This window comes from Tasmannia lanceolata, unplaced genomic scaffold (genome assembly GCF_043159265.1).
Source record: "Tasmannia lanceolata isolate RefF3 unplaced genomic scaffold, GAP_Taslan_0.1 ptg000012l, whole genome shotgun sequence".
Classification (NCBI taxonomy): Eukaryota; Viridiplantae; Streptophyta; class Magnoliopsida; order Canellales; family Winteraceae; genus Tasmannia; species Tasmannia lanceolata.
Genome location: NW_027518689.1, coordinates 19,802,846 through 19,821,421, shown reverse-complemented (window position 1 = coordinate 19,821,421; position 18,576 = coordinate 19,802,846). Strand labels below are relative to the sequence as shown.

Here is an 18,576-nt window from a genome sequence, read left to right as displayed (position 1 = left end):
TGGCATTGAATACTTCCTTATCCAAATTAAAAGGATTGTCACCTGCTTCATCTGCATAAACCCCTTCAATATCAGGTTTAAAGGAAACCCACCTCTCGCCATTCCTATGCAATCGTTCAACTGCAGAAATTGCAGAGACTTTTATAGTATTCTCTTCTCCTTCATCTCTTTCTCTTGAAGCTAGAATCCACCTGAGAGCCCCATCAATAGAACTCTGAATGGATAGCTCTTTACCAGGAAGGCCTTCTGACAAAATCAGCATCCCACCCGCCTCATAACCATTCCCCGCGAAGCAAGACGAGTCAACCTCCATCACCTTACCTATTTTTCCCCCTATTCGACGAAAGTTGTCTGCGCACTAGGCTTCAGGCGGAACTCCTTCTATCTTCCACCAGTATGGATTCCCAGCTTTAGGAAATTTTGCATCCCACAACAAAAGATCCTCAAGAGGAGAGTTAACTGCAAGGTTCCAATCCCTGTGAAATCTGTTAATGCCCGAGGGAATGGAGATTTGAATTTCTAGTGTTGCAATTTTATAAACCACTACCTCTACCCCAAAACTACTATTTCGAGAAAGCCAGGCCTCCATCGCCTCCAAATCACCGTCCCATCCCTCCCTCATCTTTCCCCAAAAGCCTAGATCTGCATTGCTAATAGACTTCAAAGGAACCACTTCGAGGCTAAATGCTATACCTTCCGAAGTAGCAGGAAGTAATTTCTCCACTCTAGCTCTCCCTTCATCAGGCTCTTTTGGAATAGAAACAGGCACCCTTCTCACCATCACTTCTGATTGCACTGGGAAATTGAAATCCAAACTGGACCAAAACTTGTTACATTTCCAGCATCTGACCCTCTTTCTGAAGTTTCTGAAAGCACATTTACAACACCTCCAATCTCCCAGGTTTCCATCCTTTCTTCTTTTGGAAACACTTTCAACTCTTCTCCGAAATTTGCTTTTTACTGGAAACCAATCCGCCCCCTCATCTTTTTGGGACCTATTTCCCAACCCAGTATCAGATACAGGGCCAAGCGGTATCATATTGGCTCCAGAAGCTACAGAGATTCCTCCTTCTGCAAAACTCCTCCGATCCCCTAGAGGAGTCAAGTTTGCCCCACTAGCCCATCGAGGTCGAACATCCACTGCTCCACTTACACCGATTGAGGCCCTCAGAGGGGCTCTATTGGCTCCACTCATAGAGAACAAACCTCACTAAAGCCTCCTCCTTTCTGAAAAATGTGTAGGCCACTAGACAGGATTAATCCACCAGACTCCGATTCCGATACCCGCGAAGACACAGAAATGGAAAATGACACCGAAACGGAAGATACAGAAGTAGAAGAAGCAGAAGAAACAGAAGAGGAATACGATGAGCCCTACGTGTACAACGTAGAAACCTCTACATCAGAAACTTCAGTAACAGGATCGGAGAGGGAAGAGTTCGAGGTTGAAATGGAGAGAACTAGGGGAGGAGACCAAGCTCCTACGGCTAGCCTGAGAAGAACTCCCACTCCAATTCCACCCAACTCTGAATCTCTCCGAAGCGCTTACCAGCCACCCGTCAGTCGCCAGAGAAGAAGATCACCGCGGCCACCAAGTCCCATGGCATTCATAGATTTATCCATAGAATCTTCCTCGGATTAATCTTAACACGAAGCCCCAACTAGATTTCGCCAGAGAGAAGAACACGCCGGAGAAGCTAACTTTCTGAGTCCTTACACCCCTTTTCAATTCTTACGAACGGTGGAACCATTATCTTCTGTGTTACAAGTCAAAATTTCCTTTCAATCTCATGTATGTAAGCAAAGTTACTAACTTGCTCATTTTTTTTTGTTTCTGTCCCCCTCCCAATCACCCGTATTGATTTCTATTGGCTGAGTTGCATAATCTTTGGACATTTTCTTAAAAAATAAATAATAAAATAGAAAATAATAATAAATTAAGAAAATAATAAAAAAAAAATTCAAAATTTATATAATATTAATAAGGGATTTGCTAGCGCCCATCGCAAAAGTCATTTCACGGATGGTCTGTTGCATGTGAGACCAGCCACCTCGTGAATGAAGACAAAATCTGCTGAAAAGTGAGCCTTTGTGACTGGTCTCACATGCAACAGAACATCCGTGGAATGCCTTTTGCGATGGACGCTAGCAAATCCCTATTAATAATATAATGTTATTAATTAATATTGTTGTTGTTGTTATTCTTCCTTTACAGAGAATGCAGAGCTTTTGTTCATATAATATTAATAAGGATTTGCTAGCGTCGATCGCAAAAGGCATTTCGCGGATGGTAACAGCGTGTGAGACCAGCCACCTTGTGAACAAAGACAAAATCTGCTGAAAATTTAGTCTTCGTGGCTGGTCTCACATGCAATAGAACATCCACGAAATGAGTGAAGACAAAATCTGCTGAAAAGCGAGCCTTTGTGGCTGGTCTTACACACAACAGACCATCCGCGCCTTTTGCGATCGACGCTAGCAAATCCTTATAATCGCGGATCCGCATGCCATGCCTAGGTTCATATTTACTATTTCACCCACTACATAGTCTCTATCTTTACAATATTAATTAATAACATTATATTTAATAAGGGATTTGCTAGCGTTGATCGCCAAAGGCATTTCGCGGATGATCTGTTGTGTGTGAGTCCAGCTACCTCGTGAACAAAGACAAAATCTGCTGAAAAGTGAGTCTTCGTGGCTGGTCTCACATGCAACAGAACATCCGTGAAATGCCTTTTGCGATGGACGCTAACAAATCCCTATTAATAATATACTGTTATTAATTATTAATTAATAAATATTGCATCAGATACGACGCATACGTTCTCAGAGAGGATGCAAATCTTTATTGCATCAGATACAACGCGTACGTTCCCAGAGAGGTTCATTCTTTGGTTACGAGATTGGAAGGTGTTTGATACCAATCTCACCTGTTCAAAGATTGATCGCCGCTACACAAACATGATATTTTGATCATGACTATCCGAGACGTTTTCAGATGCCGTCGAGCCCCTCCCTCGGCGGGAGTGGTTTCTGGTTTTCCGGTGGAACCCTTAACTTGCCCTTGTGGATTTAACCTGGAACTCACTGTGGTTCACTTCCAAAATTTCCTGGAAGCAGGGTTTCCTGCTCTGGAAGTTTTTGAATCACTGGGGATCCTCAATATTTGCTGCCGAAGAACTCTCAGCTTGTTTGGAGAAGGTGGTGATCCTAACAGATCTCACTGGACTCCTCCCAGATCCCACTCAGGGTCTTTGGGCAGTATTGAAGACAGGGAGACTCGATCAAGACGGCTGGAATTTGGGGCCAGAAGAGTCCCTGGTCGAGGAGCCTCTGAATTTAATCGCCATTTGTCGTCCAAGGGCAGTGACTGGATGTGCCTGAAATGCCATATAGAAATTTTGGCACTCGTAACGCTTGCAAAAAATGTCTCGATCTCAAAACCACATCGGCCCCGGTCATGGTTTGGAGACCTAAAGCCGGCCCCTCCTAGGTTGAAACTCATTCTGACCCCTTGCCTCTGGAGGTTCCATTTAAGGTGGCGGAGGAACGAAAGCAATACTTAAAGTGTTGCCTCATTGGGACTTTGGAATCTGCATCTTGGTTGTTGGTAGACGTCTGGGAATGGGCCAAAAATTGTTGGGGTTTGCCGGACCTGCAAAAGCCTTTCTCTATTAGTTTTGTCGATATCCTTTTCCGATTTCAGTCTGAATCCCAGGCGAATGCAATCCTCAAGCGTGGAGGTGACTTTTTGGGAGGATTTCTATCTTCCCTTCAACCTTGGTTCCCGGCTTATAACACGGGAGCCAGAACTGTTAGGATTAGGTTCTATGATATCCCTCTTCATGCTTGGTCATCGTCAACTGTGGAATACCTCGGGGGGCATCTGGGTCAGGTGATTCAAACCCAGCTTTTTGGTAATCACGACCATTGCATGTCTTTTGCATCAGCATTGGTTTTAACCCCCTCATGGAAATCTATACCCTCATCCATTCATTTAAGGGTGGAGGTATCGTCTATGGAGGAATCGAGCAGTAAAGACAATTTGGACGTTTGTGGGGGTCCTGAACAGGTCTCCGGTGCCACGTTACCGGCGATGGATGCCTCACCGGAAAGGGGGCTGGGCTCTAATCCCAATATTTGTGAATTTGACAGGGAGCTGTTGGTGGGACCCGGTTTGAATTTTTAATCGCCCAAGCTTGCCGCCAGTGTCTCATCTGTTATGTTGGAGAGTAGGAAAGCTGAAGCGACTGAAAAGTTGGACCAGGTTAAAAGTGAATTGACATAGAAATCATTAAATGTAGGATCTCGTGGAGTGAAAGGGAAGGCTTTTCAAAAAGATATTGCTGACAGCTGTATCCTGATCTCGGTAAAGGATAAAAAGGCGTTAAAGATTAGAATGAGGTTCCAAAATGCCAAGAAGTCTAAAGTAAAGCGCCTTTGTTCAGGAAAAGTCAAAGTACATCGAAGGAAACGAACTCACATTTGCAGGTACTAGCCACTCGAGGGGGCCTTTCAGCCTTTACGAGAAAATTCAAAGGACTTGTTAAAAAAGATAATCAAAGGCATAAGAGATTAACTATTGAATCTCCAAAGCTTCCCCAAAACTTCGATGCTATTTGCCCGCCAGCTATGGCCGGTAAAGAATCAATCTAGGATGGATGCTCTTCGCCCACTCAGGGATTTTCGTTTGAGGACGGAGATATTAATTTATTGAAAGACCTTCGTTATAATGAAAAACTTGCTAGGAAGGTATCTCTGACACCCTGTGAGATTTCACTTAGTCCGCTCAAAAAGCGATGGGCTCAGCTAAAGAAAAGCTCATCATCCATCAATTATTTGGATCTTGCTTCGGAATCAACCAGCGATATAGAACTGCATGTGCCCTTCTTGACCTTCCCATATTCAATAAGGTACTAGAAAAGGAAAGGCGAACTTGGCGGCGTCTTTAGGAGGGGGAAAGAAAAACTGCTATTAGAAACCTGGAAACCAATCGATCTACCTTGTCCCTGGGGAATTCAGGGGGTATTGAAGATTTGCAAGATGGGGCGCCCAAAACCCTAAGGATTCAAGAGGTAAGGCAGTGCAGGTTGATCATAGCCCCGATGACTCTAGGAGTAGGGGATTAGGTTCAGAAGAGTTTAATGACCTTTTATCGGTAGGGGATGTTTTTGGGATCACATATAAAGAAGACTTGGGGGCAACAAAAAAATGTTCCTTACAATGCAGAAAAGAGATAAGGAAGAACAAAAGGCCAGGGCTAAAGAATTTTGAATCAAGCCTGGAGTAGTTGTCTATATTGGTGAGTTGAGTGGGGGTGCCCCTCTGATACAATTCTTGAGGGATAAGTGCATAATAGTGTTAGTCTGGCGAGTTTGGTGGAAAAAATAGGATTTGGGTTGTAGGAGAATAGGGTGTAATCCCCTCAATCAGGAGTTGGGTTGCTTAATGTTATTGGGGTGCTGGTCATCCTCCAAGATTTTTGATCCAATAGCTGAAGCTTGAGAGATTCGTTCTTTCGCTGCGGTTATTCAGTTTGAGTGCGCCAATCCAGCTGGTTCTCTTGAAATTGCTAATCCCTGAACCTTACACACCCAGATGGTTCGAATTCTGAATTAGAATTTTGTGGCACTGGTGGTTCATGAATCTCTATTTTGTATAGTCTCAGATAGTACTCTTTTAGATAGGTTAAAGTTTTGTGCAGACCAAAATGACATAGATTAAAGAGATGAGGAAAGGAAAGAACAATGTATAAAGGAAATGATACGTATACAATAGAATATGTATAGGTACATGGATATGGGTGTTACAATAGAGGAAAGGAGGCCGTGCTAATTCACTTTAATATTTTGTAATTGGATGCTGGGACCCCTGGTCCCAAATGCTATTTGAATATTAATGAAATCTGTCATGTTTCAAAAAATTTATTAATTAATATTGTTGTTGTTGTTATTCTTCCTTTTCAGAGAATGTAGAGCTTTACTGCAAAATTGGTGTACCCTTTGTAATGGGCACTAGTGGTGGAGATAGGGAGGCGATGTTCGAGACGGTTCAAGATGCAAAAGTTTATGCAGTAATTTCTCCACAAATGGGAAAACAGGTGATCGAGAAAATATGCACTATTATACTTCGGTTTGGAACTCTTTGTGATTTGTATTTTCTCCTTGTTCTGATGAAATATAATAAGGAATGAAATATAATAAAGATAATGTTGGCACTCAGTTGTTTTTCTTATTTTCTTCAGGTTGTTGCATTTCTTGCAGCCTTGGAAATTATGGCTGAGGAGTTTCCTGAAGCCTTTTCAGGCTATTCTCTTCAGGTATGATCCTCTACTCACAATTCTTTGGAGTGGGATTTCCTTCTATGGTTTTTAGTAATACTAAAAAAGAACTAGGTTTTCTATCTACTACTTGTCTGCTAGGAAGCAAAGGATGCTTAATTCAGGAAATAATCCATGCGAACTGAGAAGTTAGGCAGTTTGTAACACAATATTATTTATCTGATAATAGCAAGTTGAGAAATGTTATTTATCTGATAATAGCAAGTTGAGAAGCAAAGGATGCTTAATTCAGGAAATAATCCATGCGAACTGAGAAGTTAGGCGGTTTGTAACACAATATTGTTTATCTGATAATAGCAAGTTGAGAAATGTTTCTTCAACTGAAAACCAAGTTTTTAAGAAGCAAATTATGTGATGAGGTGGTAGAGGGTATGCCTGATTTTTGTTGAAAAATGTTTGTAAATGTCGAAATATAGGAAAGGGTGCTGAAAAAAAAAAAAACTAGTAAACAAAACAATTTTGGAGAAGGGCAGGATACTGCAAGGAAATTTTCAATAATCCAGTCCACCTCATAAGCAGGGGAGTTGAATGTGGGCTTCTTTCACATCTCTAAAGTGATCGTTTGAGTAACATTGCCATTTTCCTTTTTCTCATATTTTGATTGATATGGAATTCGTGTTTAGGAAGATCAATGTACAAAAAGTACATAGAGAAACCAAGAGTTCAAAGGCATTTCGAGGTCACCTCCAAAGTTTGGAAAGGATTAACTCTGGTTATCGTTACAGTGGGCCTATAGTCAAATGAAGACAATGTTTCTTCTCTCAAATATTTCCTTGTGAAATTTACATTCAGTTTGAAAATCTTTTAGTCAATATGAAACTTCACAAAAGAAAACGCAAGGAAATAGTGGGATCTTGCTGGTAAAGTCATTGAAAGTAACCATTCGAAAAAAAGTCATTGAAAGTAGCAATTAGCAACCTCTAAGAAAGATCTCTTTTTTAACAAAGGTATTGTCTATAGTTTTATTCTTAAATTGTATCTTTTACATGCTATCCGATGTGAAGCGTCATCAAATAGATGCATATCGCAGACAAGAAAATATGTGACAATCTTTGCAAAATCCTGACTTCATTTATCAGGGTTGCATGTGCTGCTAGCCTGCTACAAATAAAAAGTGGAATGAATTTTGCTCAGGTGCAAAAGAAAGGAGGGTATTCGTGGCAGAATCAAAAATAATTTCTGAAATTTCTTGGCAAGGGTCGTTTTCTTTTATTAGAATTTAATTTTGACTTTCTCTATTTCTTATCTGAAAGGCTCCTGCAATATTAACAAGGGAAAAGTATATAAAAATAGTTGAAAATATAAGAAACTAGGATAAAATTTGAAATTGGTTATTATTTTAAGGGAATTGATACCTACATTCCCATATTTTTATAATGATTTTCTCTTCTTTTCACTTTTGTAGTTAGGTGCTAAAGGCTGTTTCAATGTCCAAAACGCTAGGCAGCGAATCCAAAAAGACTTCAGTAAATGAGGAGTGTCATTATCAAAACAAGGGAGTGCAGATCTAAATTCCCTATATTAATTGTATTTTTATCTTATATATATATATATATATATATATATATATATATATATATGTTAGAAGTGTGATTAGATGTTATTGTAAGCCCTTTTACCAATAAGGTACTATATTTGTCATAACCTAATAATATAAGTGAGAGAGAGGGAGGCTATGATTTGTGGACACTGACACAAATGTTGCGTGTCGACATGGCCACAGAGTGTCGGATTTGGCATACCCACAAAATTTAGAAATGGGAACACGGCTAAAACATAAAATTATGTATAATCATGATTTGCGGACACTGATTCATGTCGAGTTTCGACACAGATACTAGATGTTTGACATGCAACCACTGAAAATCTATAAATGGTAACATCCCTATAATTGTACTTACGTACATACATATAAATTACTGATTGCTATCATAATTTGCAACAATATTAATGCCCAGGTAGGCAACCAAGAGGGGGTGAATTAATTCTTTTTCAAACTTTATCTCTTAGTCCTTTTTTAAAATTCTTCCTCTTCGAAATCTTTGATTTTAGGTGAATAGATAGAAGTGTGCAATGAGAATACGGAACTGATAAGATAAGCTTCAAGATAAAACTGTAAACTAAATGAAAGTGCAGGAAAGAATAAGGAGAGATAGAGTCAAGAGAGATTGCACTGGTTTATAGTGGTTCGGCACCTCGGCCTATACCACTAGGCCTACATCCTCTTTCATGAGCAAACTCGTGGTTCCACTATGTGTCCTCGTTGACTGTGAAGACAGAACCCATACAACACGTACAACAGTTCCCAATTTCCTAACTTGAACTTTTACAACCCATGAGTTGGATCAGCGTCCCGTTCACCCACTTTTATAAGAGAATATGAGGGATGCCTTTGTCCAAGGCTAATACACCACTTATGTACACTTTTCCTCTTCAATCAAATAAATACAATAGAGCCTAAGAAGAATTTCTTTAGTAGATATGCAAGTCAAAGCACAATGAAGAGGATTTCCAATGAAAACTGAATTTTCAAGTTAAGGCTTGATTTCAAAAGTTGTTTAAATCCTTCCCAAGGTTGATATTTATACTAGAAATCTAAAAATGACTGTTCTAGAACAAATAACGGACATTTTGACCAAATAAGATCTAAAATTAAAAGAGCCATTAGAACAAATTTCCAAATTTTGTTCGCAGACAGACGTCTGGGCAGACCTTGCCAAACGTGTGGAGCGCAACTAGATCTTTGTTACCTTATCTGTTATTTACAGACGAATGTGAAACTTCTGGACATCGTCTCGACTCTGTATAAATTGTGAATTTTGAAATCCATAATTGTGAACAAGTTTGAAACATTTTGGGATTTTTGGAGAAGTGTTTGTTTTGAACTTAGGGTGAATTGAAAAATATTTGAGTTTTGTGCTTTGAAATGCATCCTAAGAAGCTTATCTCTATATATAATCTAGAAATGATAACTTTTGTTGGCTTTTTGGACTTCTTGTGCTCCCCTCATGATCATCTTGACTTTTGCTCCATGGGTTCATGCTTGTGGTTCCATCTTTGGCTCTTGGTCAATGGCTCCCAGTGCATTTCTCTTCTTTCTAGCTAGATTTGGCCTTTATAGAGCAACTAACCAACTGAGCACACTCAACAAGAGCAAAACCATTAGTACTTCAATATATTGATCAATTTGGGTTTGTGATCCTCAAAATTGGAATTAAGGATAGACTGTTGAACCCTTGGTCTAACAAATATTCATTTAAGATTAATCATAAGAGTTTGTTTAGGGTTTTAGGGTTAGGGGAGGAGATATAACAACAAATATTGGTTAAAGAAGAGCGAAAATAAGAGTTAATAATAAAAGAGGTAAACAAAATATTCAATGATAAAACAGAATGTCACACTTGACATGTTACAAAAATGTGTCGACTCACCTACATTAAGTGTGACACTTCTGGCAGCATATTTAAGAATGTTGACAGCATATTTAAGTGCGCCGTTAATAAATTTGAAGTGTCTTCTAAATCATAGAAGGGGGGTCATCAGTTATGAGTATTCTTTCCTTTTTCTCTCTCTCCCTTCTTGATGCAAAACGTGTGGCGTTCAACAAGTTTTTTACTTTTTATTTTCTATTTTCGTCATTTTATTTGTACTATTTTTTGGAGCGTCAATACTTGTCCGATTAGCTTGATTTTGGTATTTTTAGAAATGTTTTTCGATTACCTATGTAAAGAGCCCAAGATTACGAGATTTGGACTTGATTTGGCTAAGTTATAAGCATTTTACGGATATGGTATAGGTATATTACGGGATTACTATTTTAGGAATATTTTGGTCATGTTTCTACTTTTTATTTATGTTGCTTTAGTTCAAAGATTGAGAATAATGGTTAGGCAAGTATTTAGGGTTTCTATTTTTTGGTTTTGGCTTATAATGTAATGATACGAGGAAAGAAAGATAGATTGAATAAAGTTTATTTTTGGGACATCACTTGTGAGGAGAGCATTGGCTCTTCCACGTGGGTAAAAGAGCTTCGCTCATTCCATGTGTTATATTGGAGCTTTTCTCCAAATTGTGGCATGGGTTTTCAAACCCCCACAAGATTATTTTAGTTGCTCCTTGTGTTGATCTTTATCTTGGTGTTGCTGCTACACGCTCCCTGCATCAGTTGGTATCAGAGCACAGGGGATCTCTGACGCATGCACGATAGGATGAAGAAGTCGTTGCACCTAACGTCGGCCAGAACAAAGAACTCCAACAATAAGTAAAGACTTTCACACACAGTTAGCACTACTCAAAGCCCGCATCCATGTGAAGACACCCATGGATCTCAGAGTGCCTTTGAGAGCCCTTTTCATGGCTAAGCGTCATGTAAGGGATCACAAAAAGATGAAGAAAGAAATGAAGAATAGAAGATTGATGCAACACCGAATAATTAGATTCGGAGGATAATGGCCTAAACTCGAGGGCGAGTTTTCTTCAAGCAGGGGTGAATGATGGAGAACCTGTGGCATTGAACAAGCCTTTTACTTTTTATTTTCTATGTTCGTTATTTTATTCGTAGTATTTTTTTTTTGCGTCAAAACTTGTCCGATTAGCTTGATTTTGGTATTTTTAGAAAGGTTTTTCGATTACCTATCTAAAGAGCCCAAGATTACATGATTTGGACTTGATTTGGCTAAGTTATAGGCGTTTTACGGATATGGTATAGGTATATTACGGGATTGCTATTTTAGGAATATTCAAGTCATGTTTCTACTTTTTATTTATGTTGCTTTAGTTAGAAGATTGAGAATAATGGTTAGGCAAGTATTTAGGGTTTCTATTTTTTGGTTTTGGCTATCTATATAATGTAATGATATGAGGAAAAAAAGATAGATTGAATAAAGTTTATTTTTGGGACATCACTTGTGAAGAGAGCATTGGCTCTTTCACGTGGGTGAAAGAGCTTGGTTCCTTTCACATGTTATATTGGAGTTTTTCTCCAAACCGTGGCATGGGTTTTCAAACCCCCACGAGATTATTTTAGTTGCTCCTTGTGTTGATCTTTACCTTGGTGTTGCCGCTCCACGCTCCCTGCATCACTTCTTCACTTCTCCCTTTTGTTTTTGCCCTCTCTTCATCCTTGATAATATTGTATCGTATCATGGTATTTCCAATTATTATAACCTCATAATACAAGTGAGAGAGAGAGAGAGGGAGGGAAACATCATTCACGACCATTATTTCTTCTCTCTCTGTCACTTCTCCCTTTTGCTTCTGCCTTATCTTCATCCCTGATCTTATGGTATCAGAGCATGCAATCTGAGCCGTAATATTTTTTCCTTTGCACAGAAGCCTTACAAGCTCAAAGCTATACACGGTGATGTCAAATCTTATTCCTTTCATTATGGGACTGAAATGCTACTCTGACGCCAATATGGAATATGATTGATGACTGATAACAATGTACAATTCCAATCATGATGACATGTCGACAGATCTCTTGTGCCACAAGGATGGTTGATATTGATGCGTGTTGGATTTGCTACAAGTGGGAGGCCTTATAGGTGTTGTATTAAATGTGTGTACTTCCTCACATAAGATACTGTGATCATGGAGGTGTGTGTCCATCAAGTTCAGATTCCTGATGATCTATATCTGGACTGTTCGGTAACCATTTTTTTAATAGATTTCTGCCCTCCGATAGTGTGATTGCTATTGTTAGAATTATGGCGTCAAAGTAGTGAATCAAAGAATTCAGGTTTGACTTCCTCTATTAGTTTTGGGGGCTATCTGGATAAGTGGATTTTAGGGGCCGTTTGGATACACAGATTTTAGAATATTGGATTTCCCCAAAATCCTGGATGGGAGACAAGAGAAGGAGACCGTCCATTTCGCTTCTCTTTAGAATCTTGAATTTTAAGTAAGAAATCCAGCTTTTAGAAATCTTAGAAACTGTCCCCCAACCCTTCTTTCTCTCTTGCTGACGGAAAGAAGGGTCAGAAAATCAGAAAACGACGACTGGTCTCCTTCTCTCGTCTCCCATCTATGATTTTGATGAAATCCAAGATTCTAAAATCTGCGTATCCAAATGGCCCCGTAGAATCCAGGTTTTATAGTATGAAAGCGGTGTAAAATTCTGGGTTTTACAATGGATGTAGGTTGCAGATGTGGGGGAAGTAGCTTGCAGATGAAGGGTTTAAGTAAGAAATTCAGGTTTTAGAAATCTCTCCCCCATCCCGAGATTTCTAAAACCTGGAAACACGTGACGATCTACTAATCTCTCGCTCGACGGAAAGAAGGGCGAGAAATAAAAAAATGACCGACCGTCTACTTCTCTCGCCTCCCATCTAGGATTTTGAGGAAATCCAAGATTCTAAAATCCGCGTATCCAAACGGCTCCTTGCTGATGGGAATCAAGCAAGTCAATCTCTTAAAGCCTATAAAAGAATGAGGACCAACCTATGAGTTGTGTTAGGACCAGGTTTCTTAACTAGCTTTTCTTTAGTGGCATTCAGTTGTTTCAGGTGTATTTCTGTAGCAGCCTATATAGAACATATATGTAATTTTCTAGAGGCACTTAGTGAGGGGTAAAACTTTATTTTCCTCTTAAGATCTATAGGAGAAACATTTAAGTGGGGTAAACTTGTAATTTTTCCTCAGATCTAGCTGTCCTCTATAGATACGGGAGATCTCGTTGTAAAAAGCAGATCTATAATAAATGAGAATTGGAGCACGCTCTTGAGATTAGATCTCTCTCCATGGTTTGATGCCATCCCTTTGAAGTGATCTCAAAATTCCGATGTGATGCTCACCAATGTTTAGAATTGTTACCTATATGATGTAGAGTGGGTCCCGGCCAAAGAATACGGGTTTCAATTAACTTAGGGTGGATGGATTTTTCTTTAATTTTATAAATAGGGGTTTGTAGTGTGGTGTGATAATAACCCCTATGAGGGGTAGTCTTGTCCTTCATGTAACTAGAGATAGTATAGATAGGGGTTTTTCTTTTCATTTTAGGGGACTTTTGGACAGAAATTTTGTGAACGAGAGACTCGTTTTCATATTGAAATGTATGACCTTCGAAGTGCTCAAGGTGAGAATGTCTGAATGAATTTTCTCCATCTTACACTTCTTAACCTTTCCCTTGCTGCATGCAATTATTTTTTTTAGAAGAAATTCAATAATTTTCCATTGAGCCCCATGAATGGAGTTCTATTGCTGAGTTAAAGTCATATCCCTTCCTTCTAGTTAAATTCCATTTACTTTTCTCAATATTATTCGATTGAAATTTCTTGAGGCAACCGTATAAAATGGTGATGTTAGCCTGGTGGTAGCTTCTTAGTTTTTCTGAAATCCAAACTCAATTGGAATGCTGTGTGATAAACCGAGGGCTTAAATTCCATAGCTTCCAAGTGTATTTTGAAGGCTAATGGTCCATTCAAACAAGTGAAGCTGAAGTTGAATTCCATCAAGAGAACCTAGTTTTTATTTGGGCTTAGGCCATGTCACCCACAATCTTTGGGTTCGAAGAGTGCTAGTTGATGCAACTGTGTGGCCCCTTGGAGTTGAACGAGGAACGGTCCACTAGTTACCAGAAAACGTTACAAAGGAGACTCCTCAGCCGTAAATCATTATTGAAATGGTGTTGGGTTATTAATCCCTTGTAATGCTAATACTACCTACCCAAATGGATCTAAGAAATGGAAGTCTCAACGGCTCGCTCAGAGACTGTTTGTGTTAATGCCTGTTAGAATTTTTAGCTGCCAGCCATATGATATCTTGAGTCTTAAAGCCAAGGAAATCACCAAGAACCAGAGAACCAATTGAAGCAGTCTCTACCATTGGATTTCTTTTGAATTTCACTTCAGTGCCATTTTACCTACATCACTATATCTAGTTGAATATTCTGTCCAGCAGCCCTCATAACATATCTTTATTCTTTTTTCATTCAAGATCAGCAATTCTAGTTGCTGAAAGATCTGATTGCATCCAATTCAATTTGGATCTATTGTTGCTGAAAATTTCAGATCTGTGATCGATTGTTGCTGCAATTTTCAGGTCTGTTTCAAATCTTTGTCGCTATAATTTAGATCTTTAGTTGAAAATTGTCAGATCTCAATTGCTGAGATTCAAGTCTTTGTTTAGTTTTATAGTTGCACAAATCAAGATATGTTCCTATCTTCAGCCTTAGATGAAAAAACTTTCTATATCCACTTTGCTCAGATCTGATTTGATTCACTTTTATTTCCTTCATGTGAATCACCATTGAGAACAAACACTTAGTTAGAATTTGCTAGATCTAGCTTCTTATTTTAACTTCTAGTTGTCTTATACCAATTGTGGTATCAGAGCTAAGGTTTTTTAATGGCTACTCGAAGTGAACAATCTTATAGGAGAAGGCATAGAAATCCGTAGCGAGATGACATCCTTATGCAAGTTAAAGACAAGTTGGAAGAGCTGGAAAATCGGCCGGGACATATAGAAATGAGTGTGCAACATCTAGCTAAAAACTTAACAGCTGGTGAGCAAAGAGGTTCTTCTCTACATGTTTCAAATAAAGAAAATAGTGTCTCTTCAAGAAGTCGGCAAGCAGAATTAGATGATCACCCACATCCTAGAGTGGAGCCACGTGTACCATTTGTGAGGGTGGCATCTACAACTTCATTGAGAGAGAAGGGATGCAAAGTACTAGTTAATGGAAGTGATGATAACAGAGATTACAATGCTGATATTCCTCGAAAAGTTAGAGTAGAAGTGCCTGATTTTGATGTGAAATTTATCCCCCGAGTGTTTACTGAGTAGTTTGCTTCCATGGAGTATTATTTTGAATGGTATGCTATGGCGGAAGACCAACGGATCAGACTTGGTAAGATGAAGTTGATTGGCCAAGCTAAGATTTGGAGGACAAGAGTTCGAGAACCAAATTCGTCGTTTAGGACAGCCGAATACTATGATCGGCTGTATGACCAGCTGGTCATACTTGGGCAAGGTAATGTGACTGTTGTGGAGTACACAAACAAGTTTGCGGAATTGAATGTGAGATGTGAAATTATGAAGATCCATGCCACTCTTTCTTGATTTAAGATGGGATTGAGAGCCAAAATTCGTTGTTAAATGTGGCCCTAGTATCTATCCCTATGCTATGTAAGATCTATATTTCTCTTTTATTATCATCCTTTTATCTTCTCTTTTTCCTCTACTTCTCTTAACAAACCCCAAATTTCTCTTTCTTAAATTTGTGGGGTTAAAACCCTAATTTTGGATCAATTTCAATCATTCTAGTTTCAACACCCTTGGTAGTGATTCTTAAAGGCTATGTTTAGAAGATGCCTAGAATTACCACTCGGAGAATAGTGGTAAGTAGTGTTTGGTTGCATGGAGTAGTGGAAAAAATAGGGGCGTCATTACCAAAATAGAGAGTGAAGAGAGAGATAGGGAAGAGAGAGAAAGAAAGAAACAACAACCTTTTCCACTATTCTTAGAATTTGGTTGGAAGATTAGAAGGGGGGACATGGGCGCCACATGGGCAAAAAACAAATCCTAATGTCTAAAACATGTTGGGGAGTCCAGTGGAACTTCATTGCAATATTGGCAACCAAATGAGGAATAGGCAGGCATTTGAAATTCCAATGAATGCTGAATATTTGTGCAACCAAACACTCCCAAAGGGGTTTGAACCCTAGATCTGGTCCTTAGATCAGTCAAATCAACACCCCCCCCACCCGAACACAGGCGCACGCACGCACACACAACAACAACAACCCATAAAAAAAAACAACAACAACCCAGTTGTCTTGCATCAAGTGGTTTGTCAATTCATGCTCACGAACTACACTAGGATGCATTTTCTAGAATTTTGAGATATCTAAAAGGTGGCCCAGGTAAAGGTCCTACATATAGACGATCTGACAAATTGGTCATTACAAGCTCTTCTGATGATGACTGGGTCAGAGCTAATAGGGCCATAGCTAATACAACATGTTAAATGATGTAAGTCTCTTTCACAGGAGATGGGATTTTCTACTCCTAGCCCTGTGAAGATATAGTGACAAGCAGGCATCCATCTACATTGCCAACAATCTGGTATTTCATGCAAGAACCAAGCACATTAATGTTGACCACCATTTCATCAGAGATATAGTCATCAGTAAGAAAATCAGCACTTCATTTCTCAAGTCTCAAGAGCAGTGAGTGATGGGTTCACTAAGGTGTGGGCATAGATGATATCTATGCTCCAGCTTGAGGAGTGTTAGAGGTGGGATTAGATGTTATTGTAAGCCCTTTTACCCAATAAGGGTATTTTGGGCAGTAAAGTCATGCATCATCTTCGACCTCAGTGGTGTAGGCCGTTCAGTCAAACTCTAGAATTCGCTCCAGGTGAGTGAGGAACTCAACTCAAACAAAATTGGTCTAGAGCATATCAGTGGTTAGATGATGTCTGAATGCATTTGGAGAGTGCCTAGCTAAGAGAGTGAAAAGATTGAGCGTTCTTAGTGAGAGATGGGATTTACTGTTCCAAATGTGAAGATATATTGTGACAATCAGGCATCCTTCTACGTTGGAAACAATCCAGTATTTCAAGAAAGAACCAAGCACATTAATGTTGACCACCATTTCATCATAGATATAGTCACGAGTAAAAAAATCAGTACGTCATTTGTTAAGTCTAAAGAGCAAGTGGGTGATGGGTTCACTAAGGTGTTAGCTAAATGTCAGTTTCAAATAATTTCCAACAAGCTAGGCATAGATGATATCTATGCTCCTGCTTGAGGTGGAGTGTTAGAAGTGTGATTAGATGTTATTATAAGCCCTTTTACCCAATAAGGGTATTTTGGGCATTAAAGTCTCTTTTACAGGAGATGGGATTTACTGTTCCAAGCTCTATCTTAAACATGTATCATCTTCGACCTCGGTGGTGTAGACCGTTCAGACAGCTCTGTAATTCACTCCCGGCGAGTGAGGAACCCAAATCAAGAAAAATTGGTCTAGGGCATATCAGTGGTTAGATGATGCCTGAATTTGATTAAAGAGTGCCTAACTATGAGAGGAGAGATTGAGGTTATAAGTGCTTTAAATTGGTCCAATGCCTTTATTACGAAAATTTTTAGGGTTTAAGGATGATTCAACCATTAAAAAAAAGAAAAGAAAAAGGTTTTAACGGTGATTCAATTATTACATTGTTATTTCACTTAATTAATTCACTACAAGGGTATACATTACGTCAAGTGGCATCATGTTACTTGACTGACCTGGTGTAAAAGGGTCTCTTTATTTTTTGTGGAGTATGATTTTTATTCAATTTGGGAGGGGAGTTGCAAGATGAGTAGTCTTTATATTTTTGGAGCGTGAATTCTGTTTAGTTTCTATGTTTGTTATGATGAATGTTAGATTTGGAGTCTTAGTATTAGTTTGGTTTGAAATTCCTCATAGTAAGGTGAAAAGTCTACGTAATAGGGTTTGAGTTGGTCACTGTCATGTGGCACATGTTAACTGTGTTTTCCTTTCAAACCCTGTAACATCCAGCCTTAACCCTAACCCTTTTCTTAACATTTTTTGATCCACTACAGATTCCAGAACCTGTTCAACAAGCAATCTGGTTTGTGGAGTACCTTAACAGAACAGATTGGACCTGAGAAGTCCAACAACAATCTCAACAAAGAGAAGGCCCGTGCAATGGAACTTTATGAAGAATGCAAAGAGAAGCTCCCTGTTTGAGGATACAAAAGGCTCTGCGGGTATATCTTGCGAAGAAAACATACAAAATGTTACGTTTCTCAGCCATTATTACTCAATAAGGCTTGTGTGGATTGACCCTTCCATAAATTGCTTAATTTTAAGCAACATATCAAAGTGGCAATTGTTATCCAAAGTAGTTCTGCCAATACTTGGCTCGTTTACACTATTTAAGGATAGAGAAGCAATCGCTGAAAGTGCCTAAAGCGAAGCAATTGCTACAAAAGCATTACACAAATTTCAGATGACAGAGAAAGAGACTTGTGCTTTACAAATTGCCCAGATGAAACTTGAAGAGCAGGATCAAGTTACAACCCATCCCTCGATCAAGGCATGTTTTGAGTTTTGCACAAAACCTAACTAGTTTCTGATAATATTCTTTGTAGAGTTGAGATGGCCGCTACTAAATCTCTACTCGAGAACAACATGGATGAAGCCGATGATGCTATGTTGACAGATGAGTCAACCTTTTGGCTACCACCTAAGCTGAAGCTTAAAGAATACATCCAGAATGCCCA

General features: G+C 39.1%; 1 protein-coding gene across 7 annotated transcripts in view; it reads left to right on the top strand.

Moving 5' to 3' along the window:
- The window catches only part of LOC143887686 (4-hydroxy-tetrahydrodipicolinate reductase 1, chloroplastic-like), a 66,161-nt gene that overhangs the window by 29,840 nt on the left and 17,745 nt on the right, over positions 1–18,576 (top strand). For all 7 annotated transcript variants that reach the window (XM_077391830.1, XM_077391829.1, XM_077391824.1 and 4 more), the window contains exons 3-4: positions 5,970–6,103; positions 6,248–6,322. In XM_077391830.1, the coding sequence (XP_077247945.1) occupies positions 5,970–6,103; positions 6,248–6,322 (209 nt within the window). The remainder of the gene's footprint in view (positions 1–5,969; positions 6,104–6,247; positions 6,323–18,576) is intronic.